At 42.3% G+C, this 22,728-nt stretch overlaps 1 protein-coding gene across 2 annotated transcripts in view; it reads left to right on the top strand.

Moving 5' to 3' along the window:
- Positions 1–22,728, top strand: part of TTYH3 (tweety family member 3) — a 201,569-nt gene that overhangs the window by 128,859 nt on the left and 49,982 nt on the right. For both annotated transcript variants that reach the window (XM_069084785.1, XM_069084784.1), the window contains exons 3-7: positions 4,526–4,637; positions 6,914–7,134; positions 9,628–9,723; positions 12,662–12,734; positions 13,081–13,156. In XM_069084785.1, the coding sequence (XP_068940886.1) occupies positions 4,526–4,637; positions 6,914–7,134; positions 9,628–9,723; positions 12,662–12,734; positions 13,081–13,156 (578 nt within the window). The remainder of the gene's footprint in view (positions 1–4,525; positions 4,638–6,913; positions 7,135–9,627; positions 9,724–12,661; positions 12,735–13,080; positions 13,157–22,728) is intronic.

Genomic DNA, 22,728 nt, shown 5'->3' on the forward strand with positions numbered 1-22,728 from the left:
ACAAAAAGGATCAAATCATGGAACAGGAGGAAGACAGCAAAGTCAGGACTCCTCTACCAGAAGTTTCCAAGAAAAGAATAAGCTGCTTACAGGCCATAGAGGAGCTTAAGAAGGATTTTGAAAACCAAATAAGAGAAGTGGAGGAAAAATTGGGAAGAGAAATGAGAATGATGCAAGAAAATTATAAGATGAGAGTCAACAACATGACTGAAGAAAATAACACCTTAAAAAACAGACTAACTCAAATGGCAAAAGAGGCTCAAAAAACCAATGAGGAGACGAATGCCTTAAAAACCTGAATTTGCCTGATGGAAAAAGAATCTCAAAAGCTCACTGAAGAGAATCATTCCTTCAGAATTAGATTCGAGCAAATGGAAGCTAATGACTTTATGAGAAATAAAGATACTATTAAACAGATCCAAACAAATGAAAAAAATAGAAGGCAATGTGAAATATCTCATTAGATAAACCACTGACCTGGAAAATAGATCCAGTAGAGATAATTTAAAAATTATTAGACTACCTGAAAGCCATGATCAAAAAAAGAACCAAGAAATCGTCCTCCAAGAAATTCTCAAGGAAAATTGCCCTGAGGTTTTAGACCCAGAGGGCAAAATAGAGGTTGAAAGAATCCATTAATCACCTCCTGAAAAAGATCCCAAAAAGAAAACTCCTAGGAATATTATAGCCAGGTTCTTCAGATCCCAGATCAAGGAGAAAATATTACAAGCAGCCAAGAAGAAACAATTTGAATGCTGTGGAAACACAATCAGGATAACACAGGATCTGGCAGCTTCCACACTGAGGAATCAAAGGGCTTGTAATATGATATTCCAGAGGTCAAAGGAGCTGGGATTAAAACCAAGAATCACCTACCCAGCAAAACTGAGTATCATGTTTCAGGGAAAAATATGGTCATTCAATGGAATAAAGGACTTTCAAGCATTCTTGATGAAAAAAAAACAAGAGTTGAATAGAAAATTTGACATTCAATTACAGGAAGCAAGAGAAGCATGAGGAGGTAAACAGGGAAAAGAAATCATAAGGAACTTATCAAAGTTGAACTACTTACATTCATACGCAGAAAAATTGTAATTGTAATTTATGAAACTTTTCTCAGTATCAGAATAATTGAAGGGAATAGAAATATATATATGTATACATACATATATATGTCTGTATAGGAGGGTATATGGGTATATGAATGCCTATGTGAGAATGTGTACATATGTGTACAGGTATACATAGACAGAGGGCACAGGACCAGTTGAATAGGAAGGGATGATACTTAAAAGGTGAAATTAAGAGGAGAGAGAGGAATATAATGAGAGGAAATGGGGAGAGATAGAATGGGGTAAATTATCTCATATAGAAGAGGCAAGGGAAAACAGTTACAAAGGAGGGCAAGAGCAGGAAGGCAAAAGGGAATGAGTCAACCCTATTCTCAATGAATTTGGATTAGGGAGGGACTCACATACACACTAAATAGGGTATCTCACCCTATAGGAGAGTAAGGGGGGAAGGGGATGAGAGGGGGGATGACGGAAGGGAGGGCAGGCTGTGGGGGAGGGAATTTGGAAGCACTCACTTTTGAAAGGGACAGGATCTAAGTATAGAATAGAACAAGTGGGGGGTGGGATGGGATGGAGTGAAATATAGTCAGTCTTTCACAATATATCCACTGTGGAAATGTTTTGCATGGCCATACATGTATAGCCTATGTTGAATTTCTTGTCTTTCCAGTAAGGATAGGTCACAAGGGAAGTAGGGAAGGAATCTGGAATTCAATGGTTTAAAATCAAATGTTTTTAAAAAAATATTATTATTATTATTTTACAGGTAACTGGGAAATAAGATATATAGGCACTTGGGCGAAGAGATCCACCATGCCCTACTGAAAAAGTTGGAGGGGGGATGGGGGAAGACATAGGAGAGAGAAGACTGGGTGAGGGGATATTCAGTGGGATTGCTGTTTTGGGGTGTCGGGTAGGGGAAAAGTGGGGAGAAAATTTGAACTGAAAATCTTGTGGAAATGAGTGATGTAACCTAAAAAATTAAATTTAATTTAAAAAAAAAGAAAGTCATGAGACCTGGGTTCAGGTTTTAGCTTTGCCACTAACTCCTGTGGGATCTTGGGCAAACCCCTTCTCCCTCAGGCCTAAATTTCTTCCTCCCTATTGAGTGGGGACCAGACTACATAATCTCTAAGATTTCAATGACTGGGTGGGCTCTAGGACAGAAGACAACTCTCACTTTGATCACAGCATTTTCCAGGTATGGGGAGTCAAAGATAAGAAACCCCAGTGGTCAGTGTATAATGAGCAACCAAACTGAAAGGGAATAAAGTTAGGAGGGAGTATGGAGGGTGGGGGTGGGGCAGAAATAGGAAGACCATGTTTCCCAAAATAGCATCTCTCCTCTTCTCCTGGAGAGTAAGGTGGTAATTACACAGGCAAATTAGCTAATGCTTCGCCTGAGAATTGGAGGGCTTTGAAGGCCTCTGATCTTCCAGGTCCTATAATTAAGAACAAGTTGATGGCATTTGATTTTTTAAGTCTAAAGAGGAGAGGTGGGACAGGGACCTCAGGGCCAGTCACAAGCAGGTTGACCTTTCCTCTATGGGCCACAGTTTGTGCCTCTGTGAATGAGGGGATTAGATTGTCAGGCATTTTTATTCTGGAGTCCATGAACAATAAAATTGTTTTTTTTTTAAAATAACTGCATTGGTATCCTTTATCATATATATATATACACACATATATATGTTTTATACATAAAATATATTTTACACATAAAATGTATTTTATACATATATTTATTTATTTTATACATAGAAAAACATTCTGAATAGGGGTCCCTGACATGCGCAGAAAGGTTAAGGACCCTGGGATAAGATGATCCCCTGAGACTATTTCCCATTCAAAAGAGTTATTACTTTGTGAATCAACAGGGAAGCTTTCCTAGAACTTCCTTCCCACTTCCTGCCCAAGTTAGGGTCAAGTTAAATCAAGTCAAGGGGAAGGTAGGTAGCACAGTGGATAGAGCACTGGATTTAAAGTCAGGAAGACTTATCTTCCTGAGTTCAAATTTGGCCTCAGATCTTTACTAACTGTGTGACCCTGGACAAGTCACTTAACCCTGTCTGCCTCAGTTTCCTTATCTGTAAAATGATCTGGATTGACATTGAGCACAATGCCCCATTCGAACTATATATAGCATGCTTCCTCTACTATGGGTCAATTTAAATTCAACCCAACTTTCAGGTCTGACATCTTTGATGGAATCTTTTCTGATTTCAGCCCCTAACCTATAGCCATTTCTGTCCAGGTCTATTTCTGCCCCCTCCCTCCAATTTCTTTGACACTACTTATCTAAAACTTAACCTGAATCATTTTGAATTAATTGTGCCTATCCAGTTTCTCTACTTAGATAATAAATTCTTGGAGAACAGAGGACTCTACCATGAGAGGCAGGGTGATTTAATTGAAAGACCATTGAACTTGGAGTCAGGAAAGGCCTGGGTTCCAATCCTTCTGCCACTTAGGAACTCTGATCTGAGCAATCATCCAGAATTTATTAAATGCCTATAACTAAGTACCTTAATAGATGAGTGTCTTCACCCTTCAGTCAGGAAGACACTAGTTTGAATCCTGCCTCAGATACTTACTAGCTGTGTGGCACTGGGCAAGTCACTTAACCTGTTTGTCTCAGCTTCCTCATCTGTATAATGAAGGGGTTGGACTAAATGGTTTCCTTCTACCTCTAAATCAAAGATCTCATGGTCCTGTTGCTAGGTTCAGTCCTTGCCCTTAAGGAGCTAACTCCTTGGAATAGACAACATATAAGGATATATAAAGTATTGGCAAAATAAATATAAGGTAATGGGAGGGCAGAGACATTTGTAATTTAGGTGATCAGACTCAGGGGATTAAGAGTCAAATCATGTAGCCTCTTTTTCAATCTTGGTTTCCCCATTTCTCTAAAATGGAGACATGCATAGTAGGTACTTAATGCTTGTTTATTGTTTGATTGTTGTGAGAATTACATGAGATAATGATATGTTATCTCTCCCATTAGAATATAAGCTTCCTGAGGGCTAGAACTGTTTATGCCTTTGTATTCCCAGATCACATAGGAAGCATGTAATAAAAGCTTGTTGACTGACTATGGAATGCATTTTGTAGGCTTTTAAAAGGCTCAATAAATTGTCACAGGGTTTGCTTTATGTTTTGTAAACTTCCCATCATCCTGGACAGGACCCTTTGCACATAGTAGGTCATTAATAAATATTTTTCATCTGATTGATTCACTTTCCTTTCATTCTGGGTACTTGTGGATCCTGTTACCTGAAGCTGAAGTCAGTGGGTTCCTCTGGAAACCGAGGGAGTCTTACCTCAGCTTCCTCTGTCTTCTCACCTGTATGTGCTTGGAAGGCTATTCCTGATGGGAAAGAGAGAAAAAGAGAGCTTGTCAATTCTTGAATGAATGAACATTTTCCTAACCAGCTTATCACCCTTCTCTTTAGTGCTGGCATTGCAGTGGGATTCTATGGCAATGGAGAGACCAGTGACGGCATTCACCGGGTCACATATTCACTTCGCCATGCAAATCGCACTGTGGCTGGAGTCCAGGATCGGGTAAGTTGGGGGAAGAATGGGCCTGGGAACTGGCCTTAGGGTTGGTGGGGAGGGCGAAGAGAAGAAGCTGTCTCTTTTAAGGAGGTTCAACTCATCCCCCTCCATTCTGGCCTTCAGAGTGAGGTTTACCATGGCCTTGGTGAGAGAGAGAGTTTGCTGTATTCTTTCTTCCTATTCCAAAGAAACCTCATGCTGAGTGCTGCAACTTGCCAGCCAAATGATATGTTTTACTGGCAACATGTGTATGTGTGTGTGGGATGCAGGAGGGGGATGCGGAGAAGTGAGGTTTAGGGTATGTATGGATAAGAGTAGGGGGAGATTTCATTGTACATGGGGAAAAATAAGGGTTTGTGTGTGTGTAATAGAGAGAGGTGGAAATTTTTATTCCATTATGTAATATATGTAATTTATGTATTATGTAATAATTATGTAATAATAAAATGTATAAATAATAAATAATAAAATAATATATAATAATTATGTAATAAAAATTATGTAATAATAGTACAATTATTATACTGGAAATAATAAAATAGGTAACAGTTTATAACATAGACTATATTACATTAGTATGTTGTATATTACATAGCTGTATAACATTATATAATTATTATAATGGAAAAGCATTGCCTCTAAAATTGAGGGTCTAAGTTCAAATCCCAGCTTTGATTCTTCCTACCCATATGACTTTGGGCAAGTCACTTTACCTCTACAAGTCTCAGTTTCCTCTCTATAAAATGAGAGGATTAGACTAAATGACCTCAGAGGTATCTTCTAGCTCCGGGTCCATGGTCCTGTGGTCTATGTAAGGAGAAAAAGGCAGAGTGGGAGAGATCAAGGTGGATTTGCATATCTGGGGGAAAAGGGGGAGGGATGTGTGTGTTTGTGTGTCTGTGTGTGTGTGTGTGTATGTGTGTAAGAGAAGTGGCAGTTATCTATGTGAGAGGGAAAGGTGGGTTTTGTGTGGGTGTGAGAGAGAGAGAGAAGAGGTTGTGAATGGGTGTGTGTGTGTGTATAAAGCAACAGCTTCTGGGTAATACTTCTGAGAAAAGTGACAGGACCAGAATTATGCCTTCTCAATAGGCAGAAGAGACTCTTTAATCTGTGGCTTTGTTCAAGTGACATATTTAACATTATCTGAATAGCAGATCTTGTTCACCTCTCCCCTGGTCCCTATCAGCATCTTTGGAGTTCCTGAATTGTGGTGGGGCTGGGGGCCTCCATTTTTACCCCTGAACTATTACTGACCTCTAGATGAGGCAAGTGATCATTCCCCTCCTCTCCCAGGACTCTCTGAATGGAGGAATGTTCAAATTGGACAGAAAAGAACACTGACCCTGGGTTCAAATCCAGCTTCTGACATATGCTATTTGTATGATCTTGGGCAATTCAATTGAGCTAAGCCTTAGTTTCCTTATCTGTGAAATGAGGGGGTTGGATTGGGTGGCTTCCTTTGAGGTCCCTTCTAATTCTAGATCTACGATCTGATGACCTGGGTTCAAATCCCATGTCTACTGATTACTGTGTCTATGACTTTGGGAAGGTCACCCTCCCTGAGATTCAGCTGTTATTCAATTGTTTTCAGTCGTGTCTGACTCTTCATGATCCCATTTGAGGTTTTTTTGGCAAAGTTTCCTTCTCCGGTTCATTTTACAGATGAGGAAACTGAGGCAAACAGGGTTAAGTGACTTTCCCAGTGTCACACAACTAGCAAGTGTTTGAGGCCAGATTTGAACTTAGGTCATTTTAGGGGGAGGTCTTTTTTTTGGAGGGAAAAGCAAGGCAATTGGGGTTAAGTGACTTGCCCAAGGTCACACAGCTAGTAAATGTTAAATGTCTGAGGTCAGATTTGAACTCAGAATTTCAAAACTCCTGAATCCAGGGCTGGTGCTCTATTCACTGTACCACCTAGTTGCCCCAGAACTCAGGCCATCTTGTAAATCTTGTCAAGTGACTTGTTCAGGGTTGCCCAGTCAGTGTCTGAAGCTAGATTTGGACTCAGATCTGGACTCCAAATCCAACATTTTATCCACTGATCTCCCTAGTTGCCTTACTCTAGGCCCATTCCTTCATAGAGTAAGAGATAACAATTTCCCAGTTTCTCAAACTGACTTCCTCAGTCAATACCCAAACTATTGGTATCCTCTTTCTAAATAAAAATACCCCCTTGAAGAGGTAACATACTCCCTTGCCCCTACCTCACTGCCCACCCAGAACTCATCATCTGCCCTGTTGTCTCTCTTCCCGATCTCTTTGTCCCAATTTCTCCCCCTCAGGTGACAGATACTACAATGTCCCTCAACCAGACAGTGGAGACCAGCCTTCAGACCCTGGAGAAACTCTACACAAAACATACTGATTATCTGCACATTGTCCAGAAACTCCAGGGGCTTCTGTATGACTTAGTTCGGCAGACCACAGAGATCCCCTTTTGGAAGAACAGCGCAGTATCACTGGAGGATCTGGCCGTGCAGGTTGATCTCTATGACTGGTATAGGTAAGAACAGCTTTCTCTTCAGCTCTGGCTCAAATGGGCTGGGAAGTTAGGGTGGCTTCCCTCTGAGGTCTGTTTTCCTCTACCATGCTGACTTTGGGTATCAGTAACATTGATGCCCTTTCTTTTTCTTGGTTTATTGAGTGGGAACTAAGGAAAAATTTCTGGATGTGTAGAAGCAGAGAGTAAGGAGAGGGTTGGAGGCAGTGGGACCAGGGAGAGAGGGGGCAGGATGGGCACTGACCCTAGTGACCTCAGTGTAGGCATGGGAATGGGATCGCCACTTTGGAAGGAGATTGGGTCCTTTGGGAGCCAGGGAGGATAGAGCCAGAGAAGAGATCTCATCTCCTTTTTTTTTTCTTTTTGGAGAGCAACTGGGGTTAAGTAACTTTCCCTAAGTCACAGGGCTAGTAAGTGTGTCAAGTATCTGAGTCCAGATTTGAACTCAGGTCCTCCTGACTCCAGGGCTGGCGCTCCATTCACTGTGCCACCTAGCTGCCCCCATCTCCTACATTGTCTTCAGCTCTCTGTTCTGATCACTGCTTACCTGCCCAGTCCAATTTTATCTCCTGAGCTACCCACTCCTCTTGTCCATGCTGGGCATGACAGAATGAGCTCAGTCCTAGGGGACGTCTAGCTTGGTTGGAGCAACCAACCTCTGTTTCTGCCTGGTTCTCTGGCCTCTAATGGAGGTTGTTTCTCTGCTGAGAGCGTTGAGCCCCAGGATGGAGCCTTGGCCCTGGGAAGAACAGGCCACTTCAGATTTCCGTTGTGTTCTAATGACCTGAAGATTCACAATGTTGGGAGAGGTCAGAGGTTGGAGGAGCAGGCCTATGTGATGTGAGGGGTGCTTGGTAAAGATCTCTCCCACTGAAGCCTGAAGTTTTGTTTTTTTTTTTAATTTAGCAAGTATCAAATAGAATGGGCATTTTTCCATACATGCTGCTGTTGCTCAGTAGTTTTTCAGCTGTGTCTGACTCTTCATGAGCCCATTTGGGGTTTTCTTGCAAAGACACTGGAGTGGTTTTTACTTTACGTCTTCAGCTCATTTTATAGATGAGCAACTGGAGCAAACAGGGTTAAGTGACTTGCCCAGGGTCACACAGCTAGGAAGTATCTGAGGAAGTATTTGAACACAAGAAACTGCACCTTTGGGGCGGCTAGGTGGTGCAGTGAATAGAGCACATGCCTTGGAGTCAGGAGGACCTGAGTTCAAATCCGGCCTTAGCCATTTAATGCAAAAACTAGCCATGTGACCTTGGGCAAGTGACTTAACCCCAGTTGCCCTCCAAAAAGCAAAAAATAAAGAAATAAATTTATGAGTTCAAATCTGGCCTCAGACATTTAATGCAAAAACTAGCCATGTGACCTTGGGCAAGTCACTTAACCCCAATTGTCCTCCAAAAAAGCAAAAAATTTTTTTAAAAAGAAGTTGTGCCTTCCTGACTCCAAGCCTGGCACTCTATCCACTGTGCTACCTAGCTGCCTTCCAAAAGCATCGTAGATCAGAAAAAGAGGATTGCACATAAGACTTCAGATCTTTGTTCAAGGGCAGCTAGGTGACACAGTAGGTAGAGCACTGGGCTTGGAATCAGGAAAACTCATATTCATGAGTTCAAATCTAGCCTCAGACACTTCCTAGCTGTGTGACCCTGGGCAAGTCACTTAACCACTGCCTCAGTTCCTCATCTGTAAAATGAGCTGGAGAAAAAAAAAACAGCAAACTTTGCTGAGAAAACCCCAAAATGGGGTCATGAAGAGTTGGACACGACTGACTGAAACAGCTCAATAGCAACAACAAGAAGTTCAAACCTATAGCTTTCAAAGCTGGCCTACTTTGGGCCTTCCTTCTGTTCTTTTCTCTGCATGGAAATTTGCTGTTTAGACCAAGTGTTCCTAACTCTCAGTCCATGGACTCCTCAAGTGTTTGTGGATAAATTTCGGGGCAGGTCTATGAATTTAGATGGGAGGAAAAATTACATTTTTTCAGTATACTTGGTTTCCTTTGTAACCCTATGTATTTTATTTTATGTATTTAAAAACATTAATCTGAGAAAGGATTTGTAGGCTCCATCAGACTGCCAAAAGGGTCCATGTCACAAGCAAAGGTTAAGAACCCCCAATTAACACTGTCATTCCTTAGGATGAAGGAAACTACTGATATCCTCCTTTTAAATGAAAATACCCACTTGAAGGGGTGACGTACTAGGTTTCTAGAACTTTAGTATGAAATGTTTCTTTTTCTCCTATTACTGAAGATAGGGATCTGGAAAGAAAAGGAATTAGAAAAAGGAAAGGGGAGAATGGGTGGGAAAGGAAACTCTGGTTTGGAATGGTGGACCATACCATGTTGAAACAGGAATACTGGGAAGAAAGCAGTCAGTTGCTCCTGAGGTTGGTGTATTTGCACTGACTGATGCAGGCTGTTGGCAGCCTCTGTCTCAGCTTTGCTGGTGTTCTCAGAAAGCCCGTACCTGTCTGCTCCCTTGTCCTCAGGTGGCTGGGGTATCTGGGCCTCCTCCTTTTCGATGTCTTGATCTGTCTGCTTGTGCTCTTTGGACTCATCCGGAACTCCAAGGCCATCCTAGTAGGGTATGTGCTGGGGAGCTTGTGATGGGGCCCCACAGAGTGGGGGCGGGAAGGTGCCTGCCGGTGGGTGGAGAGAAGGCTGTGGGCTGCTTTGACCTCACTAACCGATTAATTTTCACCAGGTCTTGGGGTGATCCCATCAATTAATGGGACCAACTGCCAGATACCCAGCATCTATGAGAGTCTTCCGCTCAGAGAGAGATTATAGAAAAGAAATTCCAATAAAGAGGTTCTCTGGGGATTCAGTTGAGTTTTATATTTGGAAAAGATGTTTCCCTAAGGGCAGGGTTTCCCTAACCTGGAATCTGTGAGCTTGTTTTTAAAAATATTTTTATAATTGTGTTTCAGTATAACTGGTTGGTTACCTTTGTAATCCCTATACAGTAACAATTTAAAATCCAACAAATTCCCTTTGTTTCTTTATTGGAAATTGGGGAACCCCAAACATCCCAGTTACACTGGGGAGGGTGATCTGTCAGCCTAGAACCATGTCAGAACAAGAAGAAACCTTAGAGATCATCTGTTGTAACCACCACTTCCTGGGTTTTTAAAAAATATTTTTATTGCTATTTTTTTGTTTTTACTCCTCCCCTTCATTTCTGAAGATATTTTTGCCCTACAACCCATCAGACCTTCCCTTTGAACAGAAATGAAAGAAGAAAAGGGGCTGGGGGGAGGAGGGGAAGTCAGGTCAGCAAAACCAACTAGCAGAACTCAACCTTGTCTGACAGTGAAGATGCTGTTTCACACCTGTTGTCTCCCATCTCTATGAGAAAGTAACTCCCTTATTTTATAGAAAAGGAAACAGACCAAGTGAGGCTGGGGGTCTCCACAGTGCTATGAATTCTTCCTGGCCCACAGGTTCAAATCTCAGCATGGTTGTGAGCCCACAGTGCTGAGCTGCTTTTTGTTAGAAAGGACAGAAAGGTTTCTTGCATGGGAGACTATTACTAGACATAATGGAATTGGAGGTTTAGGCTTTAAGCTCCTGTCCTTGACTCAGGTATAATTGGAGAACCCAAGTTTTTTTTTATTTGTTTTGTTTTCTAACTAAGAGACCGATACCATCTGCCTGAAGTGACTTACTTGCATTTATAAAGCACTTTTCATGTCTCTTAATTTATTTGTTCCTCACAATATTCTTAAGAAGGATTGGAATAGGGACTAGACCTAGGATTTCACTGGTATATAGAACTCACTCCTGGGTGAGGAAACTCTTTCTTCCAGTGTTAATTGGCATCCTCTTTGCAATTTATAATATCTTAGAAAGTTTCCTGAGGCATCCAGAGGTAAAGTGACTCGCCAGGATCACACAGCCAATATCTGTCAGAGGAGGTTTTTGAACCCAGGCTTTCCCTAGATCCAAGGTTGAATCTCTTCCCTATGCCATGGTGAGGTTAAATGACCTCCCTCTCTTGCCAGAGGAGGTTCAAGAATCCATCCTCAAGTTCTTTCTACTTGATCTTCCTTCAGTGGAATGTAAGCTCCTTGAGGGCCAGTGATATATATTATTAAATATGGAATTCTTGTTTTTTGTAGCCCCTAACACAGTGCTTTGAAACATTATAGGCCCTTAATGTTTTTTTTTCTTTTTTTTAAGCAATCAGGATTAAGTAACTTGCTCAAGGTTACACGGCCAGTTATTTCTGGGTGTGGTGCTAAGTATCAGAGCCCGGATTTGATCCCAGGTCATCGTGACTCTGGGGCCGGTGCTTTTACTCACTGAGCCACCTGGCTGCTCCTAAGCAACTGGGATTAAGTAACTTGCTCAAGGTTACAAGGCCAGTTATTTCTGGGTGTGGTACTAAGTATCAGAGCCCGGATTTGATCCCAGGTCATCCCGACTCTGGAGCCGGTGCTCTTACTCGCTGTGCTACCTGGCTGCCCCGGCCCTTAATGTTTGAAATGAATGTAACTGAAAATCCTTGTTATAGTTCTCCCTTTCTGTTCCCCAAAGGGTACCTGGGAACCGGGACATCCCCCCAGGAAACCTTAGCGGGTCGTAAGTAGCTTGTGACTTGCAGAAAGGAGGGAGCCAGAAAGATGGCTACAGAAATAATGGTTTATGCCTTTGTTCACACCAACTTCTCCCCTTTCCACCTCATTTTAAAACTAGCTTTTACCATAGGGGAAGTAAATGAAAAGTATGGAGATCTCTTAGCTTGCTCTCTCTGGAGAGAGAGACTCATCCTTTTGGCACTGTGGCTTTTTCCCCTTTTCCTATGCCACGTATATACTGTCCTGTCGTCAGCAGCATTTCCTTTTTGGCTAAATGCCTCCAAGTACAGTGAATCACTCTGGTAGCTACCAAGGGTTTTGTAAGCAAGCAGAGTTTTGTGCAGCTGTTTTGGCAAAAGCTAAGTTTTTTGCCTTGGGGTTAGAAAAGGGTATGTCTCATGCAAACTACAGCTGCTCCCAACAATGGGAAATGAGGTCACAGACAGCCTTTTGAGAATAACTTTTTAGAAAGGACATCGGAACAGAATTCTGACTGCCCATAATTCCTCCAGGCCATAGAGTCTCATCTGGAGCCTGGCCCAGCTGTGGACAGCTAGAATTTGCACCACTGGTTGGGAAAAACGAGGGAATGCTTTCCCTACCCCCCATGCCCGTGGGGAGCAGAAGGTTACTTAAGCTAGGGTTTGGTGGTGGGATTTGGGGATTAGGACTGAGCACAGAGGAAAAGCTAGCTTGTCTGAACCAGGTCCTGGTTCTAATCATGACCAGACCTTATTTACTATGTGAGAATTCTTAGTAAAGGCAAATTCTCTAGCTGTTCAAGCCTTTAATAAATAGAGCTCCCATTTCCTATTACCCCAGCCACTTCTAGGAGTCAGATTTTCACTTCCTACTTTACTTCTCCCCACATTTGGGAAGTAGCTGGGTGGGGAAGGAAGTGTGGGGCCCTCTTGACATGTCATGTCCTCTTCTTTCCCTTTAGGGTGTGTTTGCTGGGTGTGCTAGCCTTGGTCATCAGCTGGGGATCCCTGGGGCTAGAGCTGGCAGTCTCTGTGGTAAGTGACTCTGAGGCAAAAATCACCTTCCTTTCCCCTAAGTGTCCAGTCTGAGGCTGGCTACAATGCCTCTACCTGGTGGAAAGCTTTGGAAATGGCCTGCCTTTCCTCATATCTCTCCAGCTTTCTACCACTTGTGAGTCATCACTTAGGGTGGCCCCTTCACACATTCCCGAGAGAGGCACACATTTATACGTGTAACAACGGGGATTCATCTAACAGGTTGCTTTCCTCCCAGGGACAGCTAAGGAAGATCTGGGCTTGGGATGTGGGGCCCCTACTTCCTCTGCTCCATTTTTGGTGGCAGTCTGTAGTGTCTTCATTACCTTCCTTCCCCTCGCTCTAGGGTTCCAGTGACTTTTGTGTGGACCCTGATACCTACGTGACCAAGATGGTGGAAGACCACTCAGTACTTGGTGCAGGTAAGCTGATTCCATGAAGGCCAACACGCCCCATAGCCCTTAATTAACCAGTTAGAGAAAGGAGCTGATGAGGTTCTGCTCATGGCAGGCTTAGCTCAGAGTTTACACAAAAACCTCTGTATTAATATGCCAGCCCTTGCCAATGGGGAATATTCTTCAGTAGCATGGAAAAGATTCTAGAGGGAAAACGTGTGTTGGTGTTTGAACTGATGAACCTTTGGCATGTTTTGAATTTGAGTGAGCTGATATGACAGGTGAGGGGCAGTAAGTTGTATGGTAAGAAGGCAGACCTCGGTGTTAGGAAGGTTTGAGGTTCAAGGCTTGCCTCTGACACATACTGACCCCATGACCCCTCAGTTTTCCAAACAATTTTCTAAGACGTTATTTTTTAAACTTTAGTGTGTGTGTGTGTGTGTGTGTGTGTGATGGAACCCTTTGGTTTAAATGAATGAATGAGTGAAGCCTAGGGACCTTGTCTCAGAATAATGTTATTAAATGCAGAGAATAAAAGATTGTGGACCTCAGGTTAAGAACCCTTTCTCTTAAAAAAAAAAAGATAAAAATAATCCTTCTCTCAAATTATCAGGTGCAGAGCAGTTGTATATTTGCATTGGTAAAATGAGTTGCCTTATTGAAATGAAATTACAGGTCTAGTTGATTTTCTGAGCCTCTGTTGTGTTGGAAGGGAGGAGAAAAAATGAAACGAGATTGGTGCCTGCTCTTGAACAGTGTGTCCTCTATTTACAGGACACCTGAAACAACTATAGATCAATAAATGGCAATGTGTAATCAAGTCCCTCATTGTTCACTTCTGACTGATAGATGGAGGACCTCTGAAATGAGGGGCCATTGTGACCTGGGATTAGCCGGCGAGGCTTGAGAGAAATGTCTCAAAGTATCATCTGAACACATCCTAGAAGCACTTGTATAATCTTTCATATTGTTTGGTCTTCACAATATTCCTATTCCTGTAGGGCTAAGCAAGTACCCCCATTTTACAGATGAGGAAGCTGAGATCTCCAGAGGTGAAACAGCTTCAAGTTAATGTGGGAGTGAGGATGGGAACCCATGCCAGGATCCTTCTACTAGATTAATGTACCTCAGGCAGCTAGGTGGCACAGTGAATGGAGCACTAGCCCTGGAGTCAGGAGGACCTGAGTTCAAATGCAGCCTCAGACACTTAATACTTACTAGCTGCGTGACCTTGGGCAAGTCACTTAACCCTAATTGCCCTGTCTTCCCCTCTCCAAAAAAAATACATAAAAAAACATTAACCTGCCTCTTCTTCTCTCCCTTTCCTAGGACTATAGAACTAAATCTGGAAAGGTGTTTAGAAGTCATCTACTATAATCTCCCTATTTTACAGATGAGGAAAATGAAGTCAGGAGAGGTTAAGTTATTTTGCTCACACAGGAGTGAGCTTCAGAGGTAGAATTTGAACATATCATCTACTTCCAGTGCCAGAGAACATATTACTATCTCCAACTGCCTGCTTCATTTACTAATTATTACCTGACAACTAGGGTTGGGGGCATTATAGGAGGAAACAAGCATTTATTAAGCACCTACTATGTACCAGGCAGGCACTTTAACAAAGTTTACTTTACAAATATTACCTCCTGTAATCCTCACAAGAACCCTGGGGGGGTAGATGCTGTTATTATCCCCATTATACATTTGAGGAAACTGAAGCAGACAGAAGTCGGATGACTTGCCCAGGGTCACCGAACTAGTAAGTATTGGAGACCAGATTTAAATTCAGACCCAGTCTCCTAATCACTCCAATATCTAGTGGCCTCATTTCACCTGGGTCTTTGTGGATGGGGTAGAATTTGTTTACCTAGGCAGGTATGGAGGGTTGGAGAGGGCACAGCAGGCAGACGGATTATCAAGAGTCAAGTTTAAAGCCAGAATTCACAACCAGAGTGACAAGGTTTGTAGGATCTCAGGCCCAAATGCTGCTAACTTGCTACTTGTGTGACATTGGGCAAATCATTTAATCTCTAGTCTTCAGCATCCCCATCTGTAAAATGGACCTTAGGTAAAATGGAAGAATAAATGATAACTGAAGGTCTTTTTCATCTCTGAATCCTATGATATGCCTAGGAGCTCAAGACTCTTGTGATGAGGAAGGAAGGACATCTGTGCTCTAAAGGATGCTGTCTCTCTTCCCAGTATCATAAGGGAAAGGGCCATATGGTACCATGGAACTCTCTCCACTGCATTTTGGCAGGAGTGAGACCAATGTTTCCTCACCATTGTGGGAAGGACAGCTGGAATCCCAGAGGCCTGAACAGTCACTGGAACCCTGAATGAACTTTGATTTCAGATTTTTCCAATTTAGAAGTGACCCAGATGAGATTAAATCTTCCTGGCACAGGGGGTAGGAATAGAGAACTGTTTTTTAGAGGTCTAGCCTGGAGTCTCTGCTGCTGGTGGGAAAAAAGGGGGCTTCAGTGGGGCAAATGGCAAGGTGTTTAGGCCAAGGAGTTCTGGTGTCCTAGTGAATGGATGTGTGAGATAAGACTAAAAATCAATATTGATGTCTCTGGGCTCCTGCTTGCTACGGAAGCTTTATCTATCTTGATGTTAAATGCCCTGTATATTACCTGTGGTAGCATGCTTTATAAATTACATGCTGGAAACTAAAGTAGGATTGACTAACCGGTTGCTCTGTAGAAAGGGACATTAGTGTTGGGAATCCGGTGATACTGAGGCTGGTCTTTTTTTTTTTTTTTTGCCTTTTGGAGGACAATTGGGGTTAAGTAACTTGCCCAAGGCTACATGGCTAGTTTTTTTGGTGGGTATTAAGTATCTAAGGCTGGAACCGAACTGGGGTCCTCCTGACTCTGGGGCCGGCCATTTACTCACTGAGCCACCTAGCTGCCCCCGGTGGTACTGTCTCGAAGCAAGAGATAATCAAGGGACAGTATCTTCAGAAAAAAGGGAGCAGCTTCTGAAAAAGGGAGGAAGCCACCAAGAAACGCCAAATTAGAAAGTCGCAGGAGCTGGTTCCCTCTTCCCAGTTCTGTTGCTTGGATGTACCTTCCTTTGTTTCTTTGCACCCCAGTTTTCTTCTTTATAAAAATGGGGAGATTTGCCAGATCACAGCCAGAATCGCTCTCCTTTCTAACATTCTATGATTTTGGGATTTTAAAAAGGGGTGGAGGAGGGCAAGAATAAAAATGAGAAGGAGAAGGGGCGAATTAATGTACTCTCCTGTTATTTCTCGCCATCCTGGGTACTTTACTGGTGGTAAGTGGATGGCCCAGCCAGTAAGGTCATAAATAGGGCATGTTGATGGCACATTGGTCCACCTCCCTTACCTGCAGAAACACAGAGCCCTGATGATATCACATGTAAAAGAGATACTATGTGCAAAATGGGCTTTGCCTGCCTTAAAGGGTTTATAGGAATTTGAGCTATTATTGTGGTTTTTCTTGTTTTTCACTGGTGGGGAGCAGTCAGTTATACAGTGTATGTGGTCTTGTATACACATGTGGGCTGGAAATGCTGGATTTTTCTTTCCAAGGTCCTTCTAAGGCAGGTCACATGTATGCCAAATGCATACATCCTTCTGTCTCTCCAGCAGGTTTCATTGATAGCTAGCCCCCCTTCTCAGGCAGGCTGGGGCTGTTTCCTCTGCCCTGTAGGAGAGACAAGGTTCAGAGACTTAACCTTGACTATGGGATTCCATGAACAAACACATGGACAGCTGGAGGTCTGCTTTCCTTTCAGCTGTTCCTACCAGTTGTCCAATAATGAGCCAGAATTAACGACCTTGAATTAATCTGATTTGGTCCACTATGGATGAACCCCCACCCTTCTTTCCTTTTTGGAACTGACCAGATTAATGTGTTTTGGGCTGATCTAAAAAGCCCCAAACAACCAACCCCCAAACCTTTCTCATTCTATTTTTGATAGCTCCTCCACTGAGCCAGGTAATAGCTTAAGGCAAAGAGAAAGGCCTCTAAGCAGGCCGCCCCTGGGCGCGGGAGCCTCCGGCATGCCCCAAGCCCTCTTTCATCAGCCGAGGTGCCATTGTGATGAGCCGGACCCAGTCTCTGTGTCTCGGTTTCCTGTTGCAAAATAAACACAAAGGTACAATGGGAGCCTTTATTTTACAGGCTTGGAGACTTATTTTCCAGTCTAATCAGTCATTTCCGCTGACAAAGTGGCAACTTTGTGGGTGATTTATTCAGTAAAATTTAATAGTTGGGCCCAGCGAGAGCTGGGAGAGCTGTTGGGAGGTGGGGACTTGCAGCCACTGTGATCGTACTTGGCCCCCGGGAAAGTGAGTGGCCACTTGGGAGAGAACAAGCCTCGCTCTGTTTCCATTGTCTACCCAGAAGAGCCTGAGAGCCTGGAGACCAGCTCTTCCAGCCCTGTGTGGATGGTTACTGAGATGGGGAGTTTAGGCTGAGCTCTACTGCATAAGACTGGAATGTGGGGGTGGGGAGCAGACAGTGCTGTCCTGGGATCTCACCCTTCTCTTTCCTGGGGAACCTCTTGCGTCCCTTCCAGCACTCGTCCTTGGAGCCAAAGAGCATTCCCTCCTCCATCCTCCCCTCCCTTCCCTTCTATCACAGGGGCTCACAGCTGAGTGAGCTTTCATTCAAAACAACTGAGAGAGCTCGTTTTGTCCAGGTCCTGGACCTGGACCTGGGCCAGGAGCTGTGGGGGGAAACAAAGGACAAATATTTGTTCCTTACCCTAATGCCTAGTGGATCTTATAGTTTAATTAAGTCCACAAGGTATAGACATAGAAAAAGATATTCTCTCTTTCTTAAAATTCCTAATTTCCTTCAAAATTTAGCTCAAAAGCCACATCCCACATTAAGCCTTTCCGTTTTCCTACTAGGTGGTGGTGACTTCCTACCCTTCCCTCCCCCCCCAGATTGCTGTTATTCAGTTATATTCAGTTGTGTATGACTCTTCATGACCCCATTTTGGGTTTTCTTGGCAAAGAGACTAGAGTGGTTTGCCATTTTCTTCTCCAGCTCATTTGGCAGATGAGGAACTGAGGCAAACAAGATTAAGTGACTTGAACAGACATAGCTATTAAGTGTCTGAGGCTGAATTTGGACTTGGGACTTCCTGAGTCCATGCCTGACCCCTCTGCCCTCCGTGCTATCTAGCTGCCCTACCCCAAAATTTCAGTTTTTCAGTCATGTCTGTCCTTGTGACCCCCAAAAGTGACCTTGTATTTGTTTTGTAGGAGAGGCAATATGACCTTTTGGATACATAGCTGGCCTTAGAGTCAGGAAAATCTGGGTTTGGGTCCAATTTTAACACATTAGCCTATATCCCACCCCCTACTACAAGTCTCTTTCTAAGCATCTCTGTTACCTTAGTTATAGAGAAGATGCCAGTCTGCATTGGTAGAGGGACTTTCCTCATCTGGGAGTTCCCTTTAATCAGTGAAATCAGTCCCATTCCATATTCTCCTATATCTTTATACCCGTACATGTGTACATGTCGTTTCCCCCTATAGAACATAAACTTATATAAGTTTATGGAGGACCTGGACTGTTTTATTTATATCTTTATGTCCCCTTTGCCTAGCACAGAACAGGTGCTTAATAAATGCTGCACAATCTTCTGTGTGTTCAGAGGCCCATACTGTGTGTGCCAACAAAAGCTTCCTCCAAGGAGGGAAGGAGAGATTACCTTGGGCTGAGGGGCTTAGCCAAGGCTTCCCAGAGGGTGAAACGATGATCAGGAAAGCAGCAGTAATGTTAATAATGCTAATAATGCATATGTATGGATCCCTTTAAGGCTGGTAAAGTACTTTATATATATCATTTCATTTGATCCTCACAACAGCTCTGGGAGGCAGGTACTGTTACATCTCCATTCCACAGAAGTGGAAGCGGAGGCAAACACGGGTTAAGTGACTTCCCCAGGGCCAGGCAGCTAGTAGGTGTCCGGGGTGAACTGAGCCTCTTCCTGACTTCAGATCTGGTGGTATATGTGCTAGGCTGCTTTTTATCCAACACAGTTGGTTCTTGTTGTTTTGAATAAATTAAAATGTAAGCTCAGATAAGGGACTGGGATGACCCCTTAAGAACATAAAGACTCATAACATCCTAGAATCCTAGATCTAGATCTGGAAGGGACCTCAGAGATCAATCAAATCCCTTCATTTGACAGATGAGGAAACTGAGACCCAGGGAGGTTCAGTGATTTATCTGAGCTCACACTGCCAAGAAACATTGGAGGTGAGATTTGAATCCTGGTCCTCTAACTGCAGGGCAGCTAGGTGGTACAATGGATAGAATGCCATGCCTGGAGTCAGAAAGACTCATCTTCCTAAGTTTGAATCCAGCCTCAGACACTTACTAGCTGTGTGACCCAAGACAAGTCACCTAACCCTATTTGCCTCAGTTCCTTGTCTGTAAAATGGGCTGGAAAAGGAAATAGCAAACCACTCTAGTATCTCTGCCAGGAAAAAAAAACCCAGAATACCAAATGGGGTCACAGAGAATCAGACATGACTGAAAACAATCAAACTTCTAACTGCTAAGTCTGATCTTTTTTCATTGAGTCACACAGACTGGAGGAGAAGCGACTCCCTTCCACCTCACAAAGGTAGGGGAAATGAATGAAGTCTGAAAACTGACAAGGAGAATGCTTGAGACGAAGAGATACTAGTTGGAGGAGATAAATTGAAGACAAATTAAAGGAAGTCCAGTTTCCCATAATGAATAATCTCTTACAGAATGTGTTACACTGAGAGGCAGTCAGTGCACACTGAAACTAGAAATCCCATGTCACTCCAGCACAGCTTCTAATCAGGGTTATCCCTCCGTGTGTTTGGGCATTTTTCTTTGTCACGAGGTTTCATTTTAGGGGGTGACCTTTATTCAGCAGCAGCTCATGCACGATTCTATGATCACGGAGTTCAGAGGAGAGTTATATAATAAGTTAGATAAGTTTCTGGATGAGAGACTTAGTATGTTCAAGAGGAGCTAAAATATTTGGGAAATTTTTCTCTAACTTTAGGAAGTCGACATCAGGGTCCCAGGGACCAGAGAGCAGGAATGGACCTCAGAGGCCATGTAGGCAAATGAGGAAACTGAGGAATCCTGTGCCCTTTCTGCTGAACCGTTTTGAACAACCCTGTTTCTGCCCGCCCCCGTTATGATCTTTAATAATGATAGGAGGCATAGTGCATAGAGGGCTGGGCCTAGAAACTGAGTTCAAATCCAGTCTCAGCACTTACTAGCAGTGTGACCTTAGATGAGTTTTTTTTTAATTTTAAAAAAATTTTTTTAATTGCTGCCTGCTTCAGTGCCCTTAACTATGAAATAATAGCACCTACTTCCCAGAGTGGTTGTGAGAATCAGATGAGATAATATTTGTAAAGTACTTAATAAACGTTTATTCCCTTTCTGCTTCCCCTGATAATGTGTCATATTTATGCAGTGTGTCCCAAAAGCTGAAATGCAGTTTAAAATTTTAATAGCACTGAAACTTTTGGGACACATAGTGGGAAGTGTTAAAGTTGATATAGAGTGCTTTTCTCCCCAAAACAAAGCAACCCTCTTAGGTAAAATAATTATTAACCCCCTTTGACAGGGGGGAAAACAGTCTGAGAGATATAAAACTACTTACTTAAGGTTGTACAGATAGTGTTAAAACCAGGATGTGAACCTGTAATCTCTGATTGTTGTGTCCTAGCATTCTCTCCTTTAAAAAAACAAAACAAAACAAAACCAAAAAACAGATTTGAATTTTTGATGAATACTTGCATGTTTTTATATTGTCTTCATTTCAAAATATATTCTTTCCCGCTCCCCATACAGCAAATTGTCCTTTGTTATAAAGGATAAAAAAAAGGAAGAGAAAAAAGGCAATTCTTTAAAACCAGCACAACTGTGTCTAAAAGAATATGCAATGTTCCATACTCATAGATCTCTACCTCTGCAAAAAAGACGCATAGCATTTTTGCCACCAGATCATGGGATTTTTCATCAGAAATCTTACTACCAATGTGAGTGGTCATGGTTCTGATTCAGTGTGGCAATTCTTATCTTCATTTGGACATAATTTCATAGCAGAAGATAATTTAATATAGCAAATGATAATATAATGTTTGGGGGCAAGGATGAATAAAGAATAGGAACTAGGGCGTACATTTAAGAGGGTCATAGATTTAGAGCTGGAAGAAACATTATAGGGATTATAGTGACCATTTTACAAAGGGGAAACTGAAGCCAGGATGTATCAATTGTCTATGAATAAATGGCCGAGCCATGTTGAAGCTAGGCCAGGAGTACTTTACCATATGAAAGTAACAAGAAGACAGTTCATTCAAAATGAAGAGGAAAGAAACAGACTGGGGAGAAATCTTAGCCATAAATATTTCTGTGAAAAATCTGGTATTTAAAACCTGTAAGGAACTGGCACAGATTTTTTAAGAATAACAACCATTCCCCCAATGGATAAGTAGTTGAAGGATATGAATAGGCAGTTCTACAAAGAAGAAACAACTTTTTAATAACCCCCTGGAAAAAATTGAAATTAATAATAAAGAGAAATGCAAGTTAAAACAACTCTTAGAGGTAAACCTTATACCATTGAATTGGTAAAAATGATAAAATTCAGTAGTTGGCAGGGCTACAGAGAAACCAGCCCACTATTGCATCGTTATTAGAGCTCTGAATTAGTACAGCATTTTTGAAAAACAGTAGTTGTATACAATAAATACTATATACCATTTGGCCCAGTGATCTCAAGGATGTTGTTGAAAAAGGCAAGAAAAGGCCTATCTATGTAAAAGATTTTTGTGGTTTTATCCATAATAACCTAAACCTCCCTCAAAACCCCAAAATGAAAATGATTCATAGGTTCAATGACTGGAGAATTGATGGCCACAGAAATGTGGTATTTGAGTATAGTGGAAGATTGTACCATAAGAAATGACAAGTATAGGTTGCATATGAAAGGACCTAGAGTAAAGAAAACAGAATAAGAATGTAAAACTGACGACAATTATGTAAAAATATTAATGATAATAACATCTCCAGCAGCAACAACAAAAATAAGAGATCAGAAGCGTGAGTCAGTGTAATTCTAATGATCAAACATAGCTCCAGAGAAGAGAAAATACGTGTAACCTGCCCCTTTTGTTCAGGAAGTGGGGAACTATGGGTGTTGCGTATTGCATCTGCTGTCTGACACAATCAGTATGTCAGTTAGTCTTGCTGAATTGTTGTTATTTATTGCTTTTTTTAAACTTTTCTCATGAGGGAAATTTAGATATGTGGAGAAGAGATATATTCAGAAAGGATATTGTAACACCAAAGCAATATTTGCAGTGCCAACAGTGATTGTAAATATGACAGTATAGTTCTCAATCACAAAATATAATAGACTCTCCATACAGAAGACAGAAGCAAAAAAATTTATTCTAACACTAGAAAACCAAATCCCAATTCCAGGAAATTGAATCCATCATAGCTACATAGAAGTTAATACACCACAATGCAGCAGAGAACCACACCATCCTTTAACCTTCCCACAAACCAACACTCACGAGCCTAGCTATCTCCCTGGGTGCATCCTCG

This window comes from Petaurus breviceps, unplaced genomic scaffold, assembly GCF_028583685.1.
Source record: "Petaurus breviceps papuanus isolate PSGF00001 unplaced genomic scaffold, PetGlider_PUasm1.0 175, whole genome shotgun sequence".
NCBI classification, from domain to species: domain Eukaryota; kingdom Metazoa; phylum Chordata; class Mammalia; order Diprotodontia; family Petauridae; genus Petaurus; species Petaurus breviceps.